Raw genomic sequence first — 22,728 nt, forward strand, 5'->3', positions numbered from 1 at the left:
GCAACATGGGGTTCAGTGTCTTGCCCTTACCTCAGTAAACGGAGGAGCAGAACATGTGTTGCCTAAACTGTTTGGCAGTGGGCAAAATGTATTGCATGGATTTATTGCTAAGAGCAGTTTGTAAAATTATAGGGCCCTGTAACTTCCTCTTGCCAGTAGATGACACTATGACTATGATCCAATAATAGCGTGTACATGTCTTTAGAACAGGACTCAAGTGAAATTTAGAAAAGATGCGACAATTAGGAGTCAAGGTACAACTATTCAAAAGTGTTTATTGAAAAGTCACAAACTTCACAATATATTATCCTAGAAGTATTTTTTATGACGAAATTATGACGCAAATCCGTTTAAGGTACTAGGCAGAGACTGTAAAAGTATAGCACCTGCATTCTACAGACAAGTAGATGTGTTCAGGCCGGGACCGTTATCAAGCATGAGAAATTTGGGGTAAACTGGTCAATATACTTTTGAATTTCAAAACTTAGTAAAATGTTGCACTTTCGATAAGTTGCATGGCCAAGTTCTTAGAAAGAGACTGACCAAAGTTGCTGGTACTGTTTCTGGTGGCAGAATTTGATACGTACCGTAGTAAAAGCCGACTTACTGGTGGACTTAGGCCATGGCTCTGAGAAGATTTTTCATATATGCTCCTCGCCAGAAAGTATTGAAACAGTGAGGCCAATTCCTTTGTTTTTGCTGTTGACTGAAAACATTTGGGTTTGACATCAAACGATGAATATGAGACAAAAGGTCAACATTTCAGCTTTTATTTCCAAGTATTTACATCTGGATATGATACACAATTTAGAAGATAGCACCTTTTGTTTAAACCCACCCATTTTTCATTTGAGCAAAAGTATTGGAACATGTGACTGATAGGTGTGTTTTGTTGCCCTGGTGTGTCCTCTTACCTTCATTATTCAAACAATAAATAGCCCTCGGGCGCCCGTATAGCTCAACGCGTTAAGCGGGCGACCCATGTACAGGGGCTGGTCCCCGACGCAGCTGGCCCGGGTTCGATTCCCACTCGCGGCCCTTTGCTGCATGTCTTCCCCGACTCTTCTCCCATTTCCTGTCTCTCTCTCTCACTGCACCTATCCAATAAAAAGCTGATAAAAGGCCAAAAAAAAAATAATAAATAAATAAATAAAAAAATTTTTTAAAAAAATAAATAAATGGCCCTCAATGTCTATGCTCAGTTTCAGATTTGGGTTTTGCCTGGGCAGACTGCATTTATAGTTAGAGGTGTAACCAACATGAAAACCAGAGAGCTGTCTACGAGTGAAAAGATGGAAAATCAATCTGAGCTACTGCACAAGCATTGGCCATAGCCAGTACAACCATTTGGAATGTCCTGAAGAAGAAACAAACCACTGGTGTACTAAGTAATAAACGTCAAATGGGTAGACCACGGAAAACAGCAGCAGTTAACGGCAGAAACATTGTGAGAGCTGTAAAGAAAGACCCTAAAACAACTGTTAGTGGTATCAGCAAAAACCTCCAGAGGGCAAGTGTGAAGGTCTCACAATGTACTGTTCGCAGGAAACGTCATAAACAAAAGTAGAGGCTACACCAGAAGATGCAAACCACTCATTAGCAAGAAGAAGAGGAAGATCAGGGTGGAATTTGTCAAAAAATACAGAGATGAGCCTCAAAAATTCTGGGACAAGGTTTTATGGAAAGGCCAAAGTTTGGAAAAAGAAAGGATCTGGTCATGATTTCAAACAGTCAAGCTCATCTGTGAAACACAGTGGAGGTAATGTCATGTCTTGGGCTTGCATGGCTTCTTCTGGGACAGGCTCATTAATCTTCACTGATGATGTAACACATGATGGCAGCAGCAAAATGAACTCAGAAGTCTACAGAAACATTTGATCTGGCAATTTAAAGAAAGATGAAACCAAACTGATTGGGAGATCCTTCATTGTCCAGCAAGAAAATGACCCAAAACACACTGTCGAAAACAACAAAGGAATTCAGCAGGGGCAAGAAGTGGAAGGTTTTAGATTGGCCAAGTCAACCTCCAGACTTAAACCCTATAGACCTGCATTTTACCTGCTGAATAGGAAACTGAAGGGAGTAACCCCCCAGAACAAACAACAACTGAAAGAGGCTGGGGTGAAAGCCTGGAAAAGCATCACAAAAGAAGAATGTAAAAGTTTGGTGATGTCAGTGGGCCACAGGCTTGATGCAGTTACTGCAAGCAAAAGGTTTGTAACTAAATATTAAGTCTTATTCACTTTAATCTATTTTAAGTCCATCTACTCCAATACTTTTGCTCACCTAAAAATTTGGTGTTTCGTTACAAATAATGCTATCTTCTAAGTTGTGTACCAGATCCAGATGTAAATACCAGGAAATAAAAGCTGACATGTCGATCTTGTCTTATATTCATCGTTTGATGTCAAACCCAAATGTTTTCAGTCTACAGCAAAAATAAAGGAATTGGCCTCACCATTCCTATAATGTATTGTTATATTGTACTGCGAAAGGCAACCGGATGTGGAAAGCAAATTAAATTCCAGTATCATTGTGTTCGAGGAGGGTATTCAGAAAATAAATGTGCTGCTCGTACACTTGGTCGTCGAGTTAATTTATTTAATATACCACCAAACATAACAGTCATAATATTTTTGGAGGGGAATGCATGTGGACACAATACAGTGGTGGAAAAAAGTTTTCGGACACGTCATGCATTTGTGAAATATTGCATTAAGAATCACCCTTAGATCTTCAAGTGCAATTTATTTTAGTATAGTCACAGCAAAAATACTAAACAAATCCTAAAAAAGCCATTAAAAACTTAAAATTGATTGGCTCCATAAAAATACATAAGAGATTTTGAGTATTGGGTCATTTTGGGACCAGTGATCCACTAATGAAGGTCATGCTTTTTACTACAACACACAATTTTTGTTGCCCTTGTGTCTATATAAAGCCAGTATATTTGAAAGTTCTTCAGAGACAAAAATGGCTAAAACAAGGAACCTAATGCAGGAAACACGTATGAAGATACAGATTCTCAGCCAGGACGGCTACAGCTGCAGCCAGATAGCCAGGAAGTGCAAATGCAGTCCTTCAGCAGTTGGATACACTCTGCAAAAATACAGACAAACCAATAGCTTGTAAGACAAACCAAGATCTGGGCGTCCAAGGGTTTCTTCAGCAAGAAATGACCACATCCTGATGCGCATGTGCAGGAAAAAACCCCGAATGACATCACAGGAGCTTCAGTAGCAGTGTTCAAGCCAAACTGGTACCCAGTGTTCCACCTGCACTTTAAGTGGCGACCTTTAGATCATGGTTTAAGGTCCTGCAAGGCTGGCAACAAGCCCCTGATCAGTGAGAGACAGTTAGTTTGAACACAAGACACTTGTGCTCCAAACAAAAAAGGATGCACACTCAATGAAGGACCTAGGACCCCTGAACTATCACTCTACAGACCTGATCAAAATCTTAAGACCCGTTGAAATATAGCTAGAATTTACCTTTTGCACATTTGGATCTTAATGAGGTTTTAAGTAGAGCTACAATATGCAAAAGCAAGAAGGGGGAGTGAGACAAAAAGCACTTTGAAAAAGTCATTTATTGAAAACAAGTAAACTGAAATAGGCTGTTTATCAGCTGATAAAAAGTTTAAGACCATCGCTCAAAAAATTACAAAAAACTCTCCAAACCAGAACAAAAAATTTTCTCAGTAGGACTCAGTAATGAGTAGCTCCACCGTTCTTGTTATTTACTTCAAAAATTCGTTTGGGCATGCTTGATGCGAGTGTTTCCAGGAGGCTGGTGGGAAGATTGCTCCGAGTGGTGAAGATGGTTTCACGAAGGGCATCAACTGTCTGGAACTGATGGTCATTTTTAGAAACTTCCCTTGCCATCCATCCCCAAATGTTCTCTATGGGATTTAAATCAAGCGTCAAGCAAGCATTGTGAACTGCAGCGTTGTCCTATTGAAAAACCCAGCTGTTACCACACACGAGGGCCCTCAGTCATGAGGGATGCCCGCTGCAACATCTGCACGTAACCAGCCACTGTTTGACGACCCTGTACCACCTGAAGCTCCAGTGTTCCACTGAATGAAAAAGCACCCCAGATCATGATGGACCCCCCTCCACTGTGCCGGGTAGAAAACATCTCAGGTGGGATCTCCTTGTCATGCCAGTAACGTTGGAAGCCATCTGGACTGTCAAGGTAAAATTTTTTCTCATCAAAGAATAAAACTTTTTTCCACCTTTCAATGTCCCATGTTTGATGCTCCTTGGCAAAGTCTAAACAGGCAGTTTTGTGATGTTGTAGGAGATGAGGTCTTTGAATTTGTTTTTTGTTTTTGAAACCCTTTTCCAGCAGATGCCATTTGATGGTTATTGGTGCTGCAGTCGGCACCAGTAAGGGCCTTAATTTGGGTTGAGGACCGCCCTGTCTCTTGACGGACAGCCAATCGGATCCTCCGGCTCAGCGCAGGTGTCATTTTTTTGGGTCTACCACTTGACTTTTTTGTTCCATAATGCTCAGGATCTTTCAAACAATTTAGAATGACTGTCTTACTGCGTCCCACCACAGCAGCAATGGCACGCTGCGAGAGGCCTTGCTTATGCAGCTCGACGATCCGACCACGTTCAAGAAGAGAAAGCTTCTTAGCTTTAGCCATCAGGAGGGCATGACCGTGTGAATGCCTGACAGAAAATGAGAATTTTGAGCAGATTTGGGCTTTTATAGCCTGTGGTCTTAAGCTTTTGATCAGCTGATAAACAGCCTATTTCAGTTTACTTGTTGTTTTCAATAAATTACTTTTTCAAAGTGCTTTTTGTCTCACTCCCCCTTCTTGCTTTTGCATATTGTAGCTCTACTTAAAACCTCATTAACATCCAAATGTGTAAAAGGTAAATTCTAGCTATTTTTCAACTGGTCTTAAGATTTTGATTAGGTCTGTACACACCACACACCAGTGAGCAGCAATTCCTAACACATCTCTGGGGGTCATCAGGTGGAAACCTCTCTTCACCGTGTTTTGCCTATTTAGTCCTACAACACCTCCAGGCGGTGAACTCTGGCATCCCAGATTCACCCTCCTAGTGCCAGTTCACACTGCTCCTACACAATCCAAGCAGCACTGCCACGTTCAACTGACCCAAGCCCATTTAGGGTCCAGGTAGGCTCCAGGTGGTGACCAGTGCTAATGGTACCAGTTAGCTAGTGCAAGATGCTGAATACCTAGTACCAACTGCTAAAAAGTGACAAAGAAACTGTACTGCTAAACTCTCCAAACCCCTCTAAATGCTAATGCTAGCTACAAGACTACTACCATGTCCAAAGCAAACTTACCACTGACAAAGAAACTATAAAAGCCAGTTCACCAAACTTGCTAGTTCTACATGCTTATGCTAACCGCGAACTGCTAAAATACTTCAGTTTCAGCCAAGCTCACCACAGACAGGGACTACACATCAGACTTCATCTAAGATGAAGTACCAATTGCTAACTGCTAATTGCTAATGCTATCTAACAAGAAAAAAAAAAGACAAAGACACAGCCACTACCTTACACCACAGACTTATCTGAGATGTCTGCATGGTCCCAGAGAGACTCTAACAGGCCACTCCCCCACCTTATCTACACTTCCTCTTCCTGGATCTCTGCCCATTGAGAGAGGGAAAAGAAGGTGGGAAAAGCAGAGTGAAGGAGAGGGCTTGTCCTCTGCCTCGCTCTACTCCCTCATCGCCTCTATTTCACCCCCCAACTATTATTATTTCTCCTAAACCATATCCATTGACTAGATCAAGCAGCCTCATCTGACTGTCCCGCACCGTCTTCCTCAGACTCTGCCCCTGCACTCCTGGTTCCCTCAAAAGTGAAACAACTGACCCTGCAACCAAACCCCTACACCCCACTTCAACTGGGCGAACTCTGGTTTTCCATCCCCTCTGCTCAGCTTCTGTCTGTAAGTCTGCATATCTAGCCTTCTTCCTCTCATAAGCTACCTCCACTGACTTTGTCCATGGGACTGTTAACTCAATGAAATACACTGTCTTTTCAGAGATTAGCCTGGCACCCAAGCACACAAGAACTGGAAAGCCAGGAATTAGAAGAAGATTCTGTGGTCAGATGAGTCCAGTTTCCAGTTTTATCTTCCTCCTGCTAATGTGAAGGTACACAAATGACCAGGTGAAAGATTTTACCTCCAGCATGTACAGTACCTATTGTCAAACACGGTGGAGGCAGTATCATGGTTTGGGGATGCATGAGTGCTGCTGGTGTTGGTCATATTACTGTCTGTGATGGCACATTGAACTCTGTCAAGTATTGTGCCATTCTCAAACTCACATGCTCCCTTCTGCATGTGCACTGTTCCGTTGAGGTCAAAACTAAATGTTTCAACAAGATAATGCCCCTTGCCACACATCCAGGGCCAGTAGAACTTGGCTGCAGGAGCACAATATCCAGGTCTTAGAGTGGCCAGCTCAATCCCTGGACATGAACCCTATTGAAAAATCTGTGGTGGATTATCAAAAGGTCTGTTCCAAAGTATAAACCAAAGAATTTAAAACAATTAAAAGCAATAATTTAAGAAGAATGGGACAAGATTACCCCTCAACAGTGTGAAAGGTGCGTGGGGAACATGCCAACCAGGATTATAACCCTGCGGTGTGCTAATGGCAGGACTACTAAATATTAATTTGATGATGTGATGGTTTATTTATTTTTTGTTCAGTTTTGAACACATTCTCTGTCATTTGTTGACTTTGAGACAGACAATGTTGAGAAGTGACATATTGAAAATGTCAAGAATTTAGTTTGGTTAGTTTTTCTTGTGAACAACAAACAAAAAAAATATCATTTGTATTTGTATCTGTCTAATGTAGCCACACCTTTTGAAACACAGGAAAGATTTTTCCACAAATACTTCATGATGATAATTGAGATGGTGTAAAATTTTAAGGGTGTCGGAAAACTTTTTTTTCCACCACTGTACATACCCATCAAATTTCATACATGCAGGTGAAACCTAATATGGGAGCTTTAACTTTGAAGTTCTGTAGGGGGCATAATTAAGCCATTTTAACACACCCATGCCAAAGAAAAACAAAAACAAATTATATTTTTTGGCCACGTCTGTGGCATGTGCAGAGTTACATGTGTTTGAGCACCCTTCACCACTAAAAAAATTGATTAATTAGGACGAATAAGAAAAATCCCTACAGGTACAAAACGGCCTTTGCACCACTCTGTGGTCTGGTCAGAATGAATATAATTAAACTAACTAGCAGGGCCACCGTAACACGATCCAAATACAAATCATTAGCAAAACTTTCAGCTTCAGTTTCACTTTCAGTCCAGTAGGTTGCTGCCCAGAAGTTGCTGTTATTTCCTGTGGCAAGAACAGTGTAACAATCAGAAAACGAAAAGGGGGTAGAATACTGACTGAGATAATCTGCCAATGGCAGGCATAAACTCACAACCTACATCATGTGAGTCTGATTAAATTAAAAACACAATGCCTATGAAAAATATTCACCCACCTTGGAAGTTTTCCAATTTTTATGCTTTAACACTAAATCGTGTTTAATTTATTTTTTGACAAGAATTTACTAAAAAGACACGTCAAAATGGAAACTCATTTTTACAAAGTAATGTCAATTAATTAAAAATATAAATTGTAAAATACATGATTAAATAATCCACACAGGCTCAGAGCAGTAAGTGTAGCCAACGGTGCATCTGCTAAATGCTGGCTCGAAGGGGATGAACATTTATGAAATCGCTTATTTTACCTTTCATATTTTTAATTGACAATACTTTGTAGAAACTCAGTTTCATTTTGGCATGAAAATTTTTTTGTGAATTCTTGTCTAAAAAGTTATCAGATTATAATGACTGTGATTGAATGTTTAAAAGCAAAAAAGGGGGAAAACTTCAGAGTGGGATGAATACTTATCAGTACTGTAAAGTGTGATTTCAACTTGTCTTCATATACTGTGCTTTTGTGTACAGTATGTTACAAAGATTAATCTTGTGGTTAGTTTAGGTTGCAGTCTGTGAGGTCCATCAAGACCTCTTACGGGTGACCCATGAGGACTAATGAAATTGATGAAGCCTGATGATGTTTGGAGAAAGTGTGACATCCTTGGGAAGAGGGAGCCTCCTTTCACAGGCTATGAATTACAGTTGTATTTTATTTATATAGCACCAAGTCGCAACATATATCTAGTCAAAAAATTATTTTGATGCAAAATTTCACTTGACAAGCTTGTTGATCTATTTTTTTGCTTATATTATTTTATATTTGCTGGTTAAAAAAACAGAGAGAAATGCACAACCGGGATGACAGGCTCTCTTTTTAGTAATGCAGATGCAAAAAAACTCGTATGACCCAATGGGGCATGAAGACAGGACCTCTGGTGACATCCTGTGGCACTGGGATGGTGGCGGTGAATTCTGTGGGTCAAACAATCACATTCACATTCACACCTGCGCACAATTTAGAATCACCAATTAACCTCAGCCTGTTTTTGAACTGTGGGAGAATGCAGAAAGATCCCAGGCCGGGATGTGAACTGGGGATCTTCTAGCTGCAAGGTGACAGTTAACCACCGAGCCACTGTGCAGCTTAGACTAATCATTGCTAACTTTTTTTCCCATCTTCCCCTCCATTGGTGTTGTGGCGGTCCTTGCATTAATTCAGCTGCTTCTCAGGCAAGTCTCTCATACTCAGCAGGCCTTGTTCCACTCCCCATCAGATCAAGAGCAAGCTGGAGGGCCACTTCAAACAGAACCTGTAGCAGGTGGGCAACTTGGTGAGCTCGACATAGCTGCTATGTCGAGCTCACCAAAGCTGTAGAGCAGAACATGGAAACCCTAAAGTCTGTCTATGGTGATACAGCTAATTACCTTCACCAGCTGCAGTCTGAGCCAAGAGGACGGGAAACAAACTCAAGAGACATCTTGGCAAATTCATTAAACACACTACCCATCGTGGAGGTATGATTTTGTGCACAAAGGCGAGCACAATATTAGAACTCATAACAGCAAGCATACCTCCAAACATCCCAAAAGATGCATCAAAGCTGTAGAGATATGACTGACCACTTCTAGTCAGAACTTTCAGAATAAAATCAGAATAAGGAAAATAGAATGCAGAGATTCGTGACCTTGGGCCTTTAGCCTTCAGTTTAAGTGACAGGCTTGATATTCAGGCAACCATATGCAGAACTAGTCATGTGATGACTACACAAGTTCACCTACATCTGTGGGGAGACTTATGATTCAGAATATGGTTTGTGATTCTACCCCAAAAAATCATGAATTATCTTCCCACCAAATAGCCCACCTCAGCATTCATGTATCAAGGTATGAAGGGCCTCGCATCAGCAAAATGGCAGAATACGAGTGACTTCTGTAGATGAAATTAATTTTATTTGCACATACCTGTTACTTACCTTGGCTATTATGACCATTTTGCGCAGTATTTTCATTGCATAATGTACTCCAGTGGACTTCTCTTTGACCAGAATCACCTTCCCAAAAGTGCCCTTGCCAAGAAGCTTCAGGTACTCGAAGTCAATCATCGTCTATAAAATACACAAGGCGAGGGATCTTAATATTGTAATTGTATTTTTGCACGTCACTGCATATATCCCTTGAAATACTAAAATGTTACAAAAATTAACTGTTTTGGTCTTTAAATAACTAATCTCAGAAATTATCAAAGTCTCTAAATCATAACTTGGTTAAAGAAAAAAGAACTGCACTACTTTGGGTATTGTGCAACAACAAATTGTACTATCAGATTTGTTTTTATGTGAAATGTGTAACATTCAAAAGAACCATGTCACAGTCATCAATTTCTCTTACTTCCAATTTTCTCTTTAGCATGACTGAAATTCACGAGTGGTCCAGACCTGTTGTATGAGTCATGCACAAATAGTATGCTTCTCTCTGTAATTGTATTTTTGCACGTCACTGCATATATCCCTTGAAATACTAAAATGTTACAAAAATTAACTGTTTTGGTCTTTAAATAACTAATCTCAGAAATTATCAAAGTCTCTAAATCATAACTTGGTTAAAGAAAAAAGAACTGCACTACTTTGGGTATTGTGCAACAACAAATTGTACTATCAGATTTGTTTTTATGTGAAATGTGTAACATTCAAAAGAACCATGTCACAGTCATCAATTTCTCTTACTTCCAATTTTCTCTTTAGCATGACTGAAATTCACGAGTGGTCCAGACCTGTTGTATGAGTCATGCACAAATAGTATGCTTCTCTCCATAGTGGAAAAACACTTCAGAAATCTAAAACCTTCATCTGAATGAATTCAGTTTAAATATGCCATCAAAATCAACCAAAATAAAGATTAAACAGAATTAAGACCAAAGTACGTCAGGCAGACCGAAGACACATTGCCTTGTTCTGTCATGGTGATGAGGGACTGCTGGAGCTGAGCCTCAAAGCAAGGCTCTCATTCAACTGTTAGATAACAAAGATAGGAAGGAGTTCATAGTAGAATCACTGCTTCATTGCATGGAAAGGAGGCAGAAGAGGTGGTTTTAGCATCGGACCAGAATGCCACTTGAATATGAACAGCTACCATAGGGGGCACTACTCTGTCGGAGTGACTCCTGAGAAGGCTCAGTGTGTGCGAGTGGATTAGTGTGTGTGTTTTTCAGCTTCTTTTTCTGCATGTTTTCCCCGACTTTCTTGTCCTTCCGAAAAATTCAACAAAAGAGTATTATACTTGCTCCGGATCACCTGTTTATGGCAAGTAAATGGACTCTACTCAGGACCAGCACAGCCATTCACCACCAACCCAGACAGCCTCACCTACTCACTGGACTACCAGGTGAGCTCAGCCACACTCTGTCAGAGCCAGTGGGGACATCTCTCCATGTTGACAACATACCTTTGGACTTCGTGGACACAAGTGGAAGTGACTACAAAGGAAAAGAGGGTCGAGAGGAGGGATACAGAACAGACTGAGAAGGAGAGGAAGCCCGCTACCTTTACTTGCCATAACCTTGTCAAACATGCGATCACTATGGAATAAAAGTGAGGAGCTTTCCACCCTTATCCGGTATGGTCTGGACTATCAGCAAACTAGTCTTTTTTATTTTATAGAGATATGGCTGTCTGAAGATGCAAAATTTGATCTGGAGGGTTGCAGCATCATTCACTTGACAGGGATGCAGCAAAAAAGCAGAAGTCAATTGGGGGCGGATTCTGCATGGCTGTCAACAGCAAGTGGGCAACAAATTTCACTGTGAGAGAGACTGAGTGCTGCAAACACTACAAAAATAATGACTGTGTCCTTCAGACCACACTACCTATCCCTAGAATTTTAACAAATAACTGATTTTAGTTTATGTACCAGGTCCTGACTTTAGTCAAGCTCCTGAGCACATACCTGACTGTTACAACAGAACTGTCAGACTTGAGAGCAGCCAGTGTTTGTACTGGGGGATTTTAATAGGTGTGACATCACCACATACCTGTCCAATCTGGAGTAATATGTCACAACTCCAACCAGACTGCAGAAAATATTGATAAGCTATGGCAAAACCTCTGGTGCATACAAATCAAAGTCACACCCACCCCTTGGATGGTTTGACCAAAATGTTATCCTGCAGCTGCCAAAATACAGATCACAATGAAAACATGTGAACCCATAAAATAAAAAAATCAGAGTCTGGAATAATCAAGCAACAGAAACACTTACAGGTTGTTTTGAACTGACAGACTGGGATTTGTTTTTTAATGACTGTGATGATGATCTTAACATGCTGACAGATGTGCTGGCAAACACTTGTTACAAGGAGACAAGCTGTGGGGTGGGGGTGGGGGACACTTGAAGGAGTTCAGAAAGATGGTGAAGCTGGCTAAAATGAACTACAAAAACAAAGTGGAGCAGAAATTGACTTCAGGAAATGGAAGGAAGGCAAGGCAGGGGTTAAACATGATTATGGACAAAACCCCAAAACCTGTAGTGGTTAACTGCCCAGACCCCACCTCCTTTACTGAACAGCTCAACACCTTCTTCAACCGGTTTGACAGCAGCAGCACACCAATCACGTGGACTTGCCCACCTTCCATCTCTCCCCAAGAAGAAGCCCTCACCACTGACGAACAGCTGGTGACCTCCAACCTGAGCAGTCAACCCACACAACGCCTCTGGCCCTGGCAGGCTCAAAGGCAAGGTGCTCAGAGACTGCTCCACTCAGCTAGGTGGAGTCCTCACCAGATTCTTCCATCTCCTTTTGGAGTCCGGGTGTGTCCATAATCTGTGGAAGGAATCCATCATCATCCCTACTCCCAAAAAAACTCACTCTAAAGAGCTGAAGGACTAGAGACCAGTGGCTCCGACCTCTGGGCTATGTAAATGCATGGAGCGTAAATACAGGGAACTGCCTGTCAGACATGCTGTCAACACAAACTGACTTGACCCCTTCAGTTTGCCTACAAAGCAAAATGTGGAGTAAAGGATGCATGTCTCACACTTTTAGACAGTCACCACACAACTGGACTCTGCACATCCCCACACCAGGATTTTATTCATGGACTTCTTCTCTGCTTTAAATACTGTACACACAGAAACCCTACTGCACCACCTTTCACACCTTGAGATTCACCCCACACTGGTTTTATGGATTCTGTCCTTGGCCAAAAGCAATGGAGTTTTTTTACATGACAGGCCACAGCAGATGTTTTCAATGTTTTAAATCTAGCAAGTTGATTTTAAACATAGGCGTCACTCAAGGTTGCATTTTACCCCCCATTCTCTTCTCTGTGTATACCAACAACATCTCCAGTAACAGTGAAGGAATGATTCTTTTTAAATACGCAGATGACCTGGCTCTGGTCGCTCATCTCCTGGACAATACTGCGCTGACCTGGTACTAGCAGACAGTTAACAAACTTGCCTGTGTTTTTGCTAAAAACTCTTTTGGGCTCAACATCTCAAAAACACAGGGGTTGTGCTGTGGGGGCAGAGGAAAATCTCTGATACCCCTTTTTACAACTCCCTGTATCCAGGGTCAGTCAATCAAGCAGGTTGAAGTTTTTAAATACACTACAGGACACCAACAGTCAAAACCAACAGACTCAAAAACCGTGTTTATCCCCAAGCTGTCAAATGTCTGCTCATTCCCCCTGAATGACAATATCACATACCTACAAGTGCAATATTTATATGACAGTGCAATTCATATCATGTGCAATAATCATGTAGAGCAGGTCTCTAACCACAAACCGTTTTCACGCTGTATATTTTTCTCTTACATTTCTTATATTTCGGTTGTATATATATTTTTAGTGTGTTAATATTGCCACATATAATTGATTTTTAATGCTGCTATATGGAGAGTGCTTAACTGATTTTCATTGTTTACTGTAACAGTGACAATAAAGACCAATTCTATTCTATTAAATATCTGTGAACAGAGATTGACACCAGCCTGTCGTTTGCAAATCTGGCTGACTCGGTATTCAAAAAAGCACAACAGCATCTTCACCTGCTGAGGAAACTGAAGACTTTTAATGTCAGCAGAAGCATTGTAACTCTGATTTACACCTCTCTCATTGAATCCATCCTCACATTCAACATTTCATCCTGGTACGGCTTCCTCTCCACTAAACGCAAAACAAAACTTTCCTATATTGCTCATCAGGCCAACAAAATCATTGGTTCACCACAAACTCATGTCTCTGAACTGTATAACTGCTCTGTGACCAGGAAAGCCACCCTGATCACAGATTACACCTCACCCCCTCCATCACTCCTTCCAGTTACTTCCATCAAGCAGACACTACAAAGTCCCACGGGCCTGCAAAAAACAGATGTTTTTTGCAGGAATCCTTTATTCCTTCTGCAGTAACCACCCTGAAAAAATGAAATGATACACTGAACAATACATACACACACTATATGTGTGTGTGTGTATATGTGTGTGTGTGTGTGTGTGTATATATATGTATATATTTCCCCGCTGTGGGATCAATAAAGGTTTAGTCTATCTATCTATCTATATATCTATCTACATATATATACACACACATATACACATATACATACATATATATATTATAATAAATAATATTATAAATAATATATTAAAAAAATATATATTTCTTTTATACGTCTGTACATTGCGAGCTTATGTCTTAAGTGTGTTTTGATATGTGTTGTAATTAGGGTCTGAGCACTAAAAGTGCATAGGACCCTATTGAAACCCATGCATTTCTTTTTTCATTTTTCTATAGGCTTTTGAATTGGACTTTTCAAGGTTTAAAAATACTTGAAAATGCATGAAAATTTGTGCACATATCAGAACCAGCGAAAACTTTTATCTTTTAGTGGAATTGCACACGTATGTGCCAAAATGGCTCAATGGTGCCACCTGAAAAATTTCCAACACGATCCACGACCAGTACGTGTCAACTACAGCTGTAAAATTTGGTAGGCATATGTAACTCACCAAGATGCACAAAAAAAGTCTATTGCAACAATGCCAAAACACAACAGGAAGTCACCCATTTTGAATTGTGAGAGATATTTTGGACAATTTTGGACCAATTTTTACACATTTTCAAAAGCTATAAACTCAAACAGGGGAATCTCAAGAGCTGAATTTTTTTGCCAGGATGTACACCAGGCATTGGTGATCAAAAGTTATCAAAATGCCCCACAAAAGTTTGAGGGCGTGGAAATGGCAGCCCCCAGAATTTCAACATTTTGCCATGGTACAGGAAATGCTGTGCAACTGGCCTGTACATGCTCCAATCTGCCTGAAATGTTACATGTGTGATCAGAGTCCAGACCTGATGACATTCACAGACAAAACACATGAAAATTTATGTCACAACCATACCTAAGGTACAACAGGAAGTCGGGCATTTTGAATTCTGTGTCAATTTTTGGACGACTTTTTTCCAATTTTTGCACATTTTCAAAAATTATAAACTCAAACAGGGTAACCCCAACAGAGCCGAAATTTGGCCAGAATATACACCAGGCATAGGTGGTCAAAAGTGATCAAAATGCTCCACAAAAGTCTGAAGGCGTGGAAATGGCAGCCACCAGAATTTCGATGTTTTGCCATGAAACAGGAAATACTGTGTATTGTAGCTCACCCACTAACTACAATAAATGTAAATGAGGACAATTTCATAGATTTTTTTTGTAAACATTTATATTCATATATCTTATATAAGGAGAAAGTACTTATATCTATATCTGTGCACTGTGTGCAGTGTACTGCTCTTTTTCTTTTTACGGTGTCTGTTGCTCTAACACTAAAAATTTCCCTGCTGTGGGATCAATAAAGGTTTAATCTATCAGTTGGTGTGACTGAAGACCCATCAGCACTGAGAAGACAGATGATAGCTAGTCCTGAAGTCAGCCACTTGTTTGCACAGTATGAGGCAGCATGTGGGACCAAAGAGGGTACTCAACACACCAGCCACCATGAGAAAACAGAATGAGCACAGTGTTCCTTGAGAAAGTAGAGAAGCTGTCAGAAGCCATGAAAGATATGGCCAATCCTTTCCAGGAGGAGAGTCGGAAACTGCTTTCACTTGATACAAAGGATATTGGTCGCCACGCTACTGCCAAGCTGACTGGCACACACCTTGAGAAAGGCAAGGTCTGTTTCCAGACGTTTATGAAGGGACTGGAAGGGGAAGGAGAATCCACCATCTATGAATCAATCAAGAAGAACAGGTTTGACTTTTTCCAACAGGTACCAGCCCTAGTTGACTCTCCACAGCAAAAAGTGCTGAAGGAAGACTGTCAACTGTTCTCCAAGCTTTTCATGTCATGCCAGAACAGAGTGTGTGACTTGAAAGAGTTCTTTCATGAGAACCAGTCACATCCTGCTGCCCTCAGTGGAAAGTGGTGGAAAGCTCCACATTTGTCAGAAACTCCACCTCACTACCATTCTTGAGAACCAAGTTACAACCCCTGAGGCAGACACCATCATCACTGATGGTGCAGCGTTGGTGAACAGTCTGCCCCCACGGAGTTCAAAGACATTTGAAGAGTATGCAATGCTCGATGTCCTTCCTACAATACAAGCATACTCTATCACGTACAGGAGAACAGACAGTTTGATGGCTACCGGCCATCTAGTCTGAAAGCTGAAACTAGATTAAAGCGAGGAAGCGGGGTGAGATGCATGGTGACGGGGGAGGGCAAAATTCCCTCAAACTGGTGAAACTTCCTGAGAGAAAAGGACAACAAAGTCGAGCTGTTCAACTTTCTGGCTGATAAGATTGCACATGTGGCTACACCAAATGTGGTAATTATGACCAAGGAAAAAGATGCTGTCAGCAACCACACCATCAATCTGGCTGGGGTGGCACCGTGCAGTCATGAAGAAGCTGACGTGCAGCTTTGTGCATGCCAGGCATGCAACAGAAGTAGGCAGCAAAGTCAAACCCAGCGACACAGATGTTGTCGTCATCGCAGTCAGTGTTCTACAGGCACTTCAGGAGCTAGGTCTGCAGCAGTTCTGGGTTGCCTTTGGCCAAGGACAGAACCTGAGATCGGTACCTGTACATGACTTGTGTTGCACTCTTGCAGAAAAGAGCAAAGAGGGATGCTCTTCTTCCATGCCTTCACTGGCTGCGATGTTGTTTCAGCATTCCGTGGCAAAAGGAAGAAGTCTGCTCGGCAAACCTGGGATTTTTGTGATGAGGCTTCTGGTGTCTTCAGCACACTCAGCCAGTACCCACCTATAGTGGATGAATAACGACAGATCCAGCACAACTGAAGGTGTCAATGATACGAAGCCATTCCTCCAACCCGAGCAGCGCTGAAGCAGCATGTGAAGCATGCTGTACACCAGGCAGGCTGCATCTGGAGTCAGTCAACAGTATGTCAACCAGAAACACAGACTCCTGCCAAGAAAGGAGGTCTGTGGCAAATCGTTTGGACAGAGCTCCCACCCACTGCAGAGAGTTGTCAGCAGCTGACCAAGCATGGATGCAAGTATGAATGCTGCGGTCAATGCAAATGCTACTGCTTTGGTCTGACCTGCAAGACGTGCAGATGCAAGGTTTAAAAGCACTGTAGTATACTCATCCAGGCAGCAAGACAATAAGTGACAAACAAGTGTAGGCCTACTGCCTACATGTACATCCAATAATATATTGGATTGACGGTGCATATGAAATGGGCACTTTTTACCCTAATTAGGATTCCAGGACTGATATTATGGTACCAGGAAGCCAGTGAGTAGGTACATGTTCCAAATTCGGATTCTACGTAGTCAAAAATGTATGATTTGACACCAAGATCATTCAGATAGGACAAGTCTCTGCGATTATATTGTGAAATGCAACATTTCTGTCTATTCAATGGTGGCCATCTTGAAAAATGGCCGTCATCTTGAATTTTTAGGTGGCTAATGGGTTTAATCAAAATAGTAATCCCCAAGGCATATGTATGCCAATTTTGCCGCTTGTTTAAGGAAATGAATGATTCTCCTGAAATATGCAGTCATCTGCTCTACTATCAGCAGAATAGCCTATGCAACTCTATTGGTATCTGAAAACATATTAAAAAAAAATGTTAACACGAAAGTGTATTATTATTAAATGTGTAAATACCAGATTATGCGTTGATAGTACTTAATGAACAACAAATTCAAATTTGGATTCAAAACAGAAATTGAAATGTAAAGTTGAAATATAACATCACAAAATTTGATACGGTCAAAAAAATATTAATGCTCAAACAAAGATTTTTTACATTTCAATATACATTGCATCTGCCACCCCTGGGGTAAAATCTGAAAATTTTTGAAATCTGCTGGTTTCACCTATGATGGATCCTCATCCTTTACTGAAAAGTCTTTGAAACATCCTTACCTAAGCCAGAACATAAAAAATAAAGTAACAAGAACAACAAACAGAATAAAAAGTGATCAAAAATTTATCCAAAGACAATGCAGCAAGTCAATACTTGTAAGCAACCAAACATTGCAACACATGACATTATAGTGCAGATATGCAATACAGAATACATTTTATCAGGAATATCTATATCAGTAAAAAAGGTGACATAAATATATGAATGTATGTAAGTGTGTGTGTATATATATATATATATATATATATACACACACACATAAACTGTATTTTATATATATATACACACATCAAACTGTATTTTATATATGTATATACATATACACACACACACACACACATATATATATAAAATACAGTTTGATTTGCTAATATTAAAAATTTCTGTGAATAAGTTAACTCTGAGACATGCTGTCATTGTATTGTGTCATTTCTATTGTAATGAAAATACAAGAACAATATGATTATATTTGTAAACTAGAGATTCCAAGCTTTTATATGATATATATACACGTGGACAAAATTGTTGGTACCCCTCGGTTAATGAAAGAAAAACCCACAATGGTCAGAGAAATAATTTGAATCTGACAATAATAAATAAAAATTCTATGAAAATTAACCAGTGAAAATCAGATATGGCTTTTGAACCATGGTTCAACAGAATTATTTTAAAAAATAAACTCATGAAACAGGCATGGACAAAAATGATGGGACCCCTAGAAAAGTCTGAAAATAATGTGACCATAGGGACATGCTCAATCAAGGTGTGTCCTCTAATTAGCATCACAGGTGTCTACAAACTTGTAATCACTCAGTCGGCCTTTTTATAGGGTTACAAGTCGTCACTGTGCTGTTTGGTGACATGGTGTGTACCACACTAAACATGGACCAGAGGAAGCGAAGGAGAGAGCTGTCTCAGGCGATTAGAAAGAAAATTATAGACAAGCATGTTAAAGGTAAAGGCTATAAGACCATCTCCAAGCAGCTTGATGTTCCTGTGACTATAGTTGCACATATTATTCAGAAATTTAAGCTCCATGGGACTGCAGCCAACCTCCCTGGACGTGGCCGCAGGAGGAAAATTGATGACAAATTGAAGAGACGGATAATACGAATGGTAACAGAAGAGCCCAGAACAACCTCTAAAGACATTAAAGGTGAACTCCAAGGTCAAGGTACATCAGTGTCAGATCGCACCATCTGCCGTTGTTTGAGCCAAAGTGGACTTCATGGGAGACGACCAAGGAGGACACCGTTGTTGAAAACAAATCATAAAAAAGCCAGACTAGAATTTGCCAAACTGCATGTTGACAAGCCACAAAGCTTCTGGGAGAATGTCCTATGGACAGACGAGACAAAACTGGAACATTTTGGCAAGGCACATCAGCTCTATGTTCACAGACACAACAATGAAGCATATCAAGAAAAGAACACTGTTCCTACTGTGGGACATGGAGGAGGCTCTGTTATGTTCTGGGGCTGCTTTGTGCATCTTGCACAGTGTGTCTGTGCAGGGTACAATGAAATCACATGACTATCAAGGTATTCTAGAGAGAAATGTGCTGCCCACTGTCAGAAAGCTTCATCTCTGTCGCAGGTCATGGGTCTTGCAACAGGATAACGACCCAAAACACACAGCTAAAAACACCCAAGAATGGCTAAGGGGAAAACATTGGACTATTCTGGAGTGGCTTTCTATGAGCCCTGATCAAAATCCTACTGAACACCTGTGGAAGGAGCTGTAACATGCCGTCTGGAGAAGGCATCCTTCAAACCTGAGACAAGTAAAGCAGTCTGCTCATGAGGAGTGGGCCAAAATACCTGCTGAGAGGGTGCAGCAGTCTCATTGACCATTACAGAAATCGTTTGATTGCAGGGATTGCCTCAAAAAGTTGTGCAACAAAATATTAAGTTAAGGTTACCATCACTTTTGTCAAGGACTGTTTCATGACTTTTAAAAAAAAAAAAAAAAAATCTGTTAAACCACGTTTCAAAAGCATTGTCTGATTTTCATTGGTTAATTTTCATAGAATTTTTATTTGTTATTACTTTATTCAGATTCAAATTATTTCTGTGACCATTGTGGAATTTTCTTTCATTAACCGAGGGGTACCAACAGTTATGTCCACGTGTGTAGCATGTTGGCGATTGCAATGAGTGAAATGGTTACAACAGCTATGGCAATTTTCGGTAAAAAAGAGCCGAAAAATTAGTGGAAAATATCGCATTTCCGGATAAAGTAAAAATAGCATAAAAAATTACAGTGGGAATTAATTATTTTAGTGTTACCACCCAAAGTCTCATTTAAGACATGATAAAGGTTTTAAAAAAATTAAGTGCCATTTTGTTGTGGGGGAGGGGTACATTGTAGGCCACCTGGGCTCCCAGACTATTATATGTGGGAACAGAGTCCAGCCCTCATCACATCCATAGGCCAATGTACAGTCACAGTCATAGCGCCACCTGACGGATGGGCAGGAAGAGCTGTATAACTACCCTATACATCTATACCCCTATACACCTCCAATCTCCCTGAAATTTTACATGTGGGATGAGAGTCCAGTCCTGATGAGTTCCATAGACTGATATACAGTCCCAGTGATAGCGCCACCCGGTGGATGGACAGGACGTGCTGCATATCTAGCCTGTACATGCTCCAATCTGCCTGAAACTTTATAAATTAGATCAGAGTCTGGCCCTTACCACATCCATAGGCTGAAATACACTCTCAGTCGCAGCGCCACCTGGTGAACATGCTTGGATATGCTGACCAGCAAGGATGCAAGGATCCGTTCAACACTGATTGCAGCTTTAATTAGGGTCCGAGCATCGAATGGTGTGAAGACCCTATTGGAATGCAAGAAATTATTAGGGTCCAAGCACCGAGTGGTGTGAAGACCCTATTGGAACTGAAGAAATTATTATTATATATAATTATATAGTATATATTATTATACTTTCTTGCACTGAAATAAGTGCCTTTTTGAGGGCCTAAACATGCTCCAATTCGCGTGAAAATTTGCAGATGCACCAGAACTCACGAAAAATGCTATATTTTATAGGAATTGTAAAGGTGTGTGGCAAAATGGCTCCAAAGCACCCCCTACAAAATTGAAAAAGTGATCACTAACCCCGTTGAGAGGATGTTTCATCTACAGCTACAAAATTTGTAAGGCACATGCAGCACGAGGGCACACAAAAAAGTCAGTTACAGCCATAGTGTAAACCCAACAGGAAGTCTGCCATCTTGTGTTAATTGTAAAAATTTCGTGATGAACTCCTCCTAAGGGGAAAGTCCAAGAGACCTCAAATTTGGTCAGTATATACAACAGGCCTCCCTGATGAAAAGTTATCAAAATGTTTCCCTAAAGCTAAAGGGTGTGGCCATGGGGCCCCCTAAACTTTGATGCTTCGCCATGAAACAGGAAATACTGTCTAACTCTCCTGTACATGCTCCTATCTGCCTGAAACTTTATATGTATGATCAGAGTCCTGTCCTGATGACATCTTTTGCTAATATTTTCCCAGATGTGGTGACATAAGCCTGAACATGTTGATCATAAATCACAGAGAAAATGGTGACTTGTCATCAAAAGGCGTGTCTCTGGCAGCGTGGCGAATTTCAATGGCACGCCAAGACAATTGAAGTGTTTATATCTCAGCTGCAAATGATCCAATCTGGCAAAAAACTTCATCTACTGAACAAGAGTCCGGGTCTAAGGACATCCACACTCATACATTTGGAAATAGTCATAGCGCCACCAATTAGTAAAAGGAGGTTTAGGAATTACATTTGCACATACCATTGCCCTAAACTTTGTCATAAAATTCTGAAAATTGGTCAGGTGAATCTGCACACCGTGACAATGCCAGTGTGAAGATTTTGATGTTTCATACAATGCTGTTGCCATGTCAACACATTGCTGATGTGACAAAGTACTTTTTGACAGGTTAAGAATGCTCAAAAGCTCACCAATATTGTCACACACATCACAGTCGGCTAAAGCAAGGACACTGGATGAATCTCAGCACTGCATGTGGCAGATTGCCTCTGCAGCATTTTTAACAAGTAGTCCCCAAAGCTACTTCCACGAAATTTGGAAGATATATGTAGCATGTCAGGGTGCACAAAAAAGCCTCCTGGACCCATCCTGTAAACCCCACAGGAAGCCCGCAATTTTTAATTAATTGGACAATTTTTGGTGATTTTTGTCATTTTCGAGAACAAACTCCTCTTTGGGGGTAACTCCTGGAGACCTCAAATTTGGCCATTATATACAACAGGACGTAGTGATGAAAAGCTATCAAAATGTTTCTCAAAAGTCACAGGGTCATGGGGGCCCCTGGAAATGTGGTTCTTGGCCATAAAACAGTAAATACTTTCTGACACATTAGAAATACTTGGAAATTCATCAAAATTACCACACATATCACAATTGGATAAAGGAAGGACACTGTATGCATCTCGGCACTTCAGGTGCCATAGTGGCCCCTGCAGTATTTTTAACAAATAGCCCCTGCAGCACATTTCACCTACATCCACAATATTTGGTAGGTTTATGTAGTACGTCATGGTGAACAAAAAAGTCTATGGGTCCAAGACCTAAGCCCAACAGGAAGTCCGCCATCTTGGATTTATTGTGAGATTTTAGGTAATTTTGGTCATATTCAGTGGTTAACTACTCACAGGGGACAACTCCAAGAGGCATCACATTTGGACAGTAAATAAAACAGCTCGTAATGATGACAAATTATCAAATTCATCTGCATCAGTCAAAGGGCGTGAACTTTAATCCTTTGCCATGAAACATCAACTGCTGTCTAACTACCCTCTGCATGTTTCAATCTGGCTTAAACT

The 22,728-nt window shown here is 40.7% G+C and overlaps 1 protein-coding gene across 3 annotated transcripts in view; it reads right to left on the reverse strand.

Moving 5' to 3' along the window:
• Nucleotides 1-22,728, reverse strand: part of LOC111584424 (RAC-beta serine/threonine-protein kinase-like) — a 54,940-nt gene that overhangs the window by 22,840 nt on the left and 9,372 nt on the right. For 2 of the 3 annotated variants that reach the window (XM_055017081.1, XM_023293581.3), the window contains exon 6: nt 9,441-9,572. The exons of the other annotated variant lie outside the window; for it this stretch is intronic. In XM_055017081.1, the coding sequence (XP_054873056.1) occupies nt 9,441-9,572 (132 nt within the window). The remainder of the gene's footprint in view (nt 1-9,440; nt 9,573-22,728) is intronic. 3 annotated transcript variants of the gene reach the window in all.

This window comes from Amphiprion ocellaris, chromosome 14 (genome assembly GCF_022539595.1).
Source record: "Amphiprion ocellaris isolate individual 3 ecotype Okinawa chromosome 14, ASM2253959v1, whole genome shotgun sequence".
Taxonomy (NCBI): domain Eukaryota; kingdom Metazoa; phylum Chordata; class Actinopteri; family Pomacentridae; genus Amphiprion; species Amphiprion ocellaris.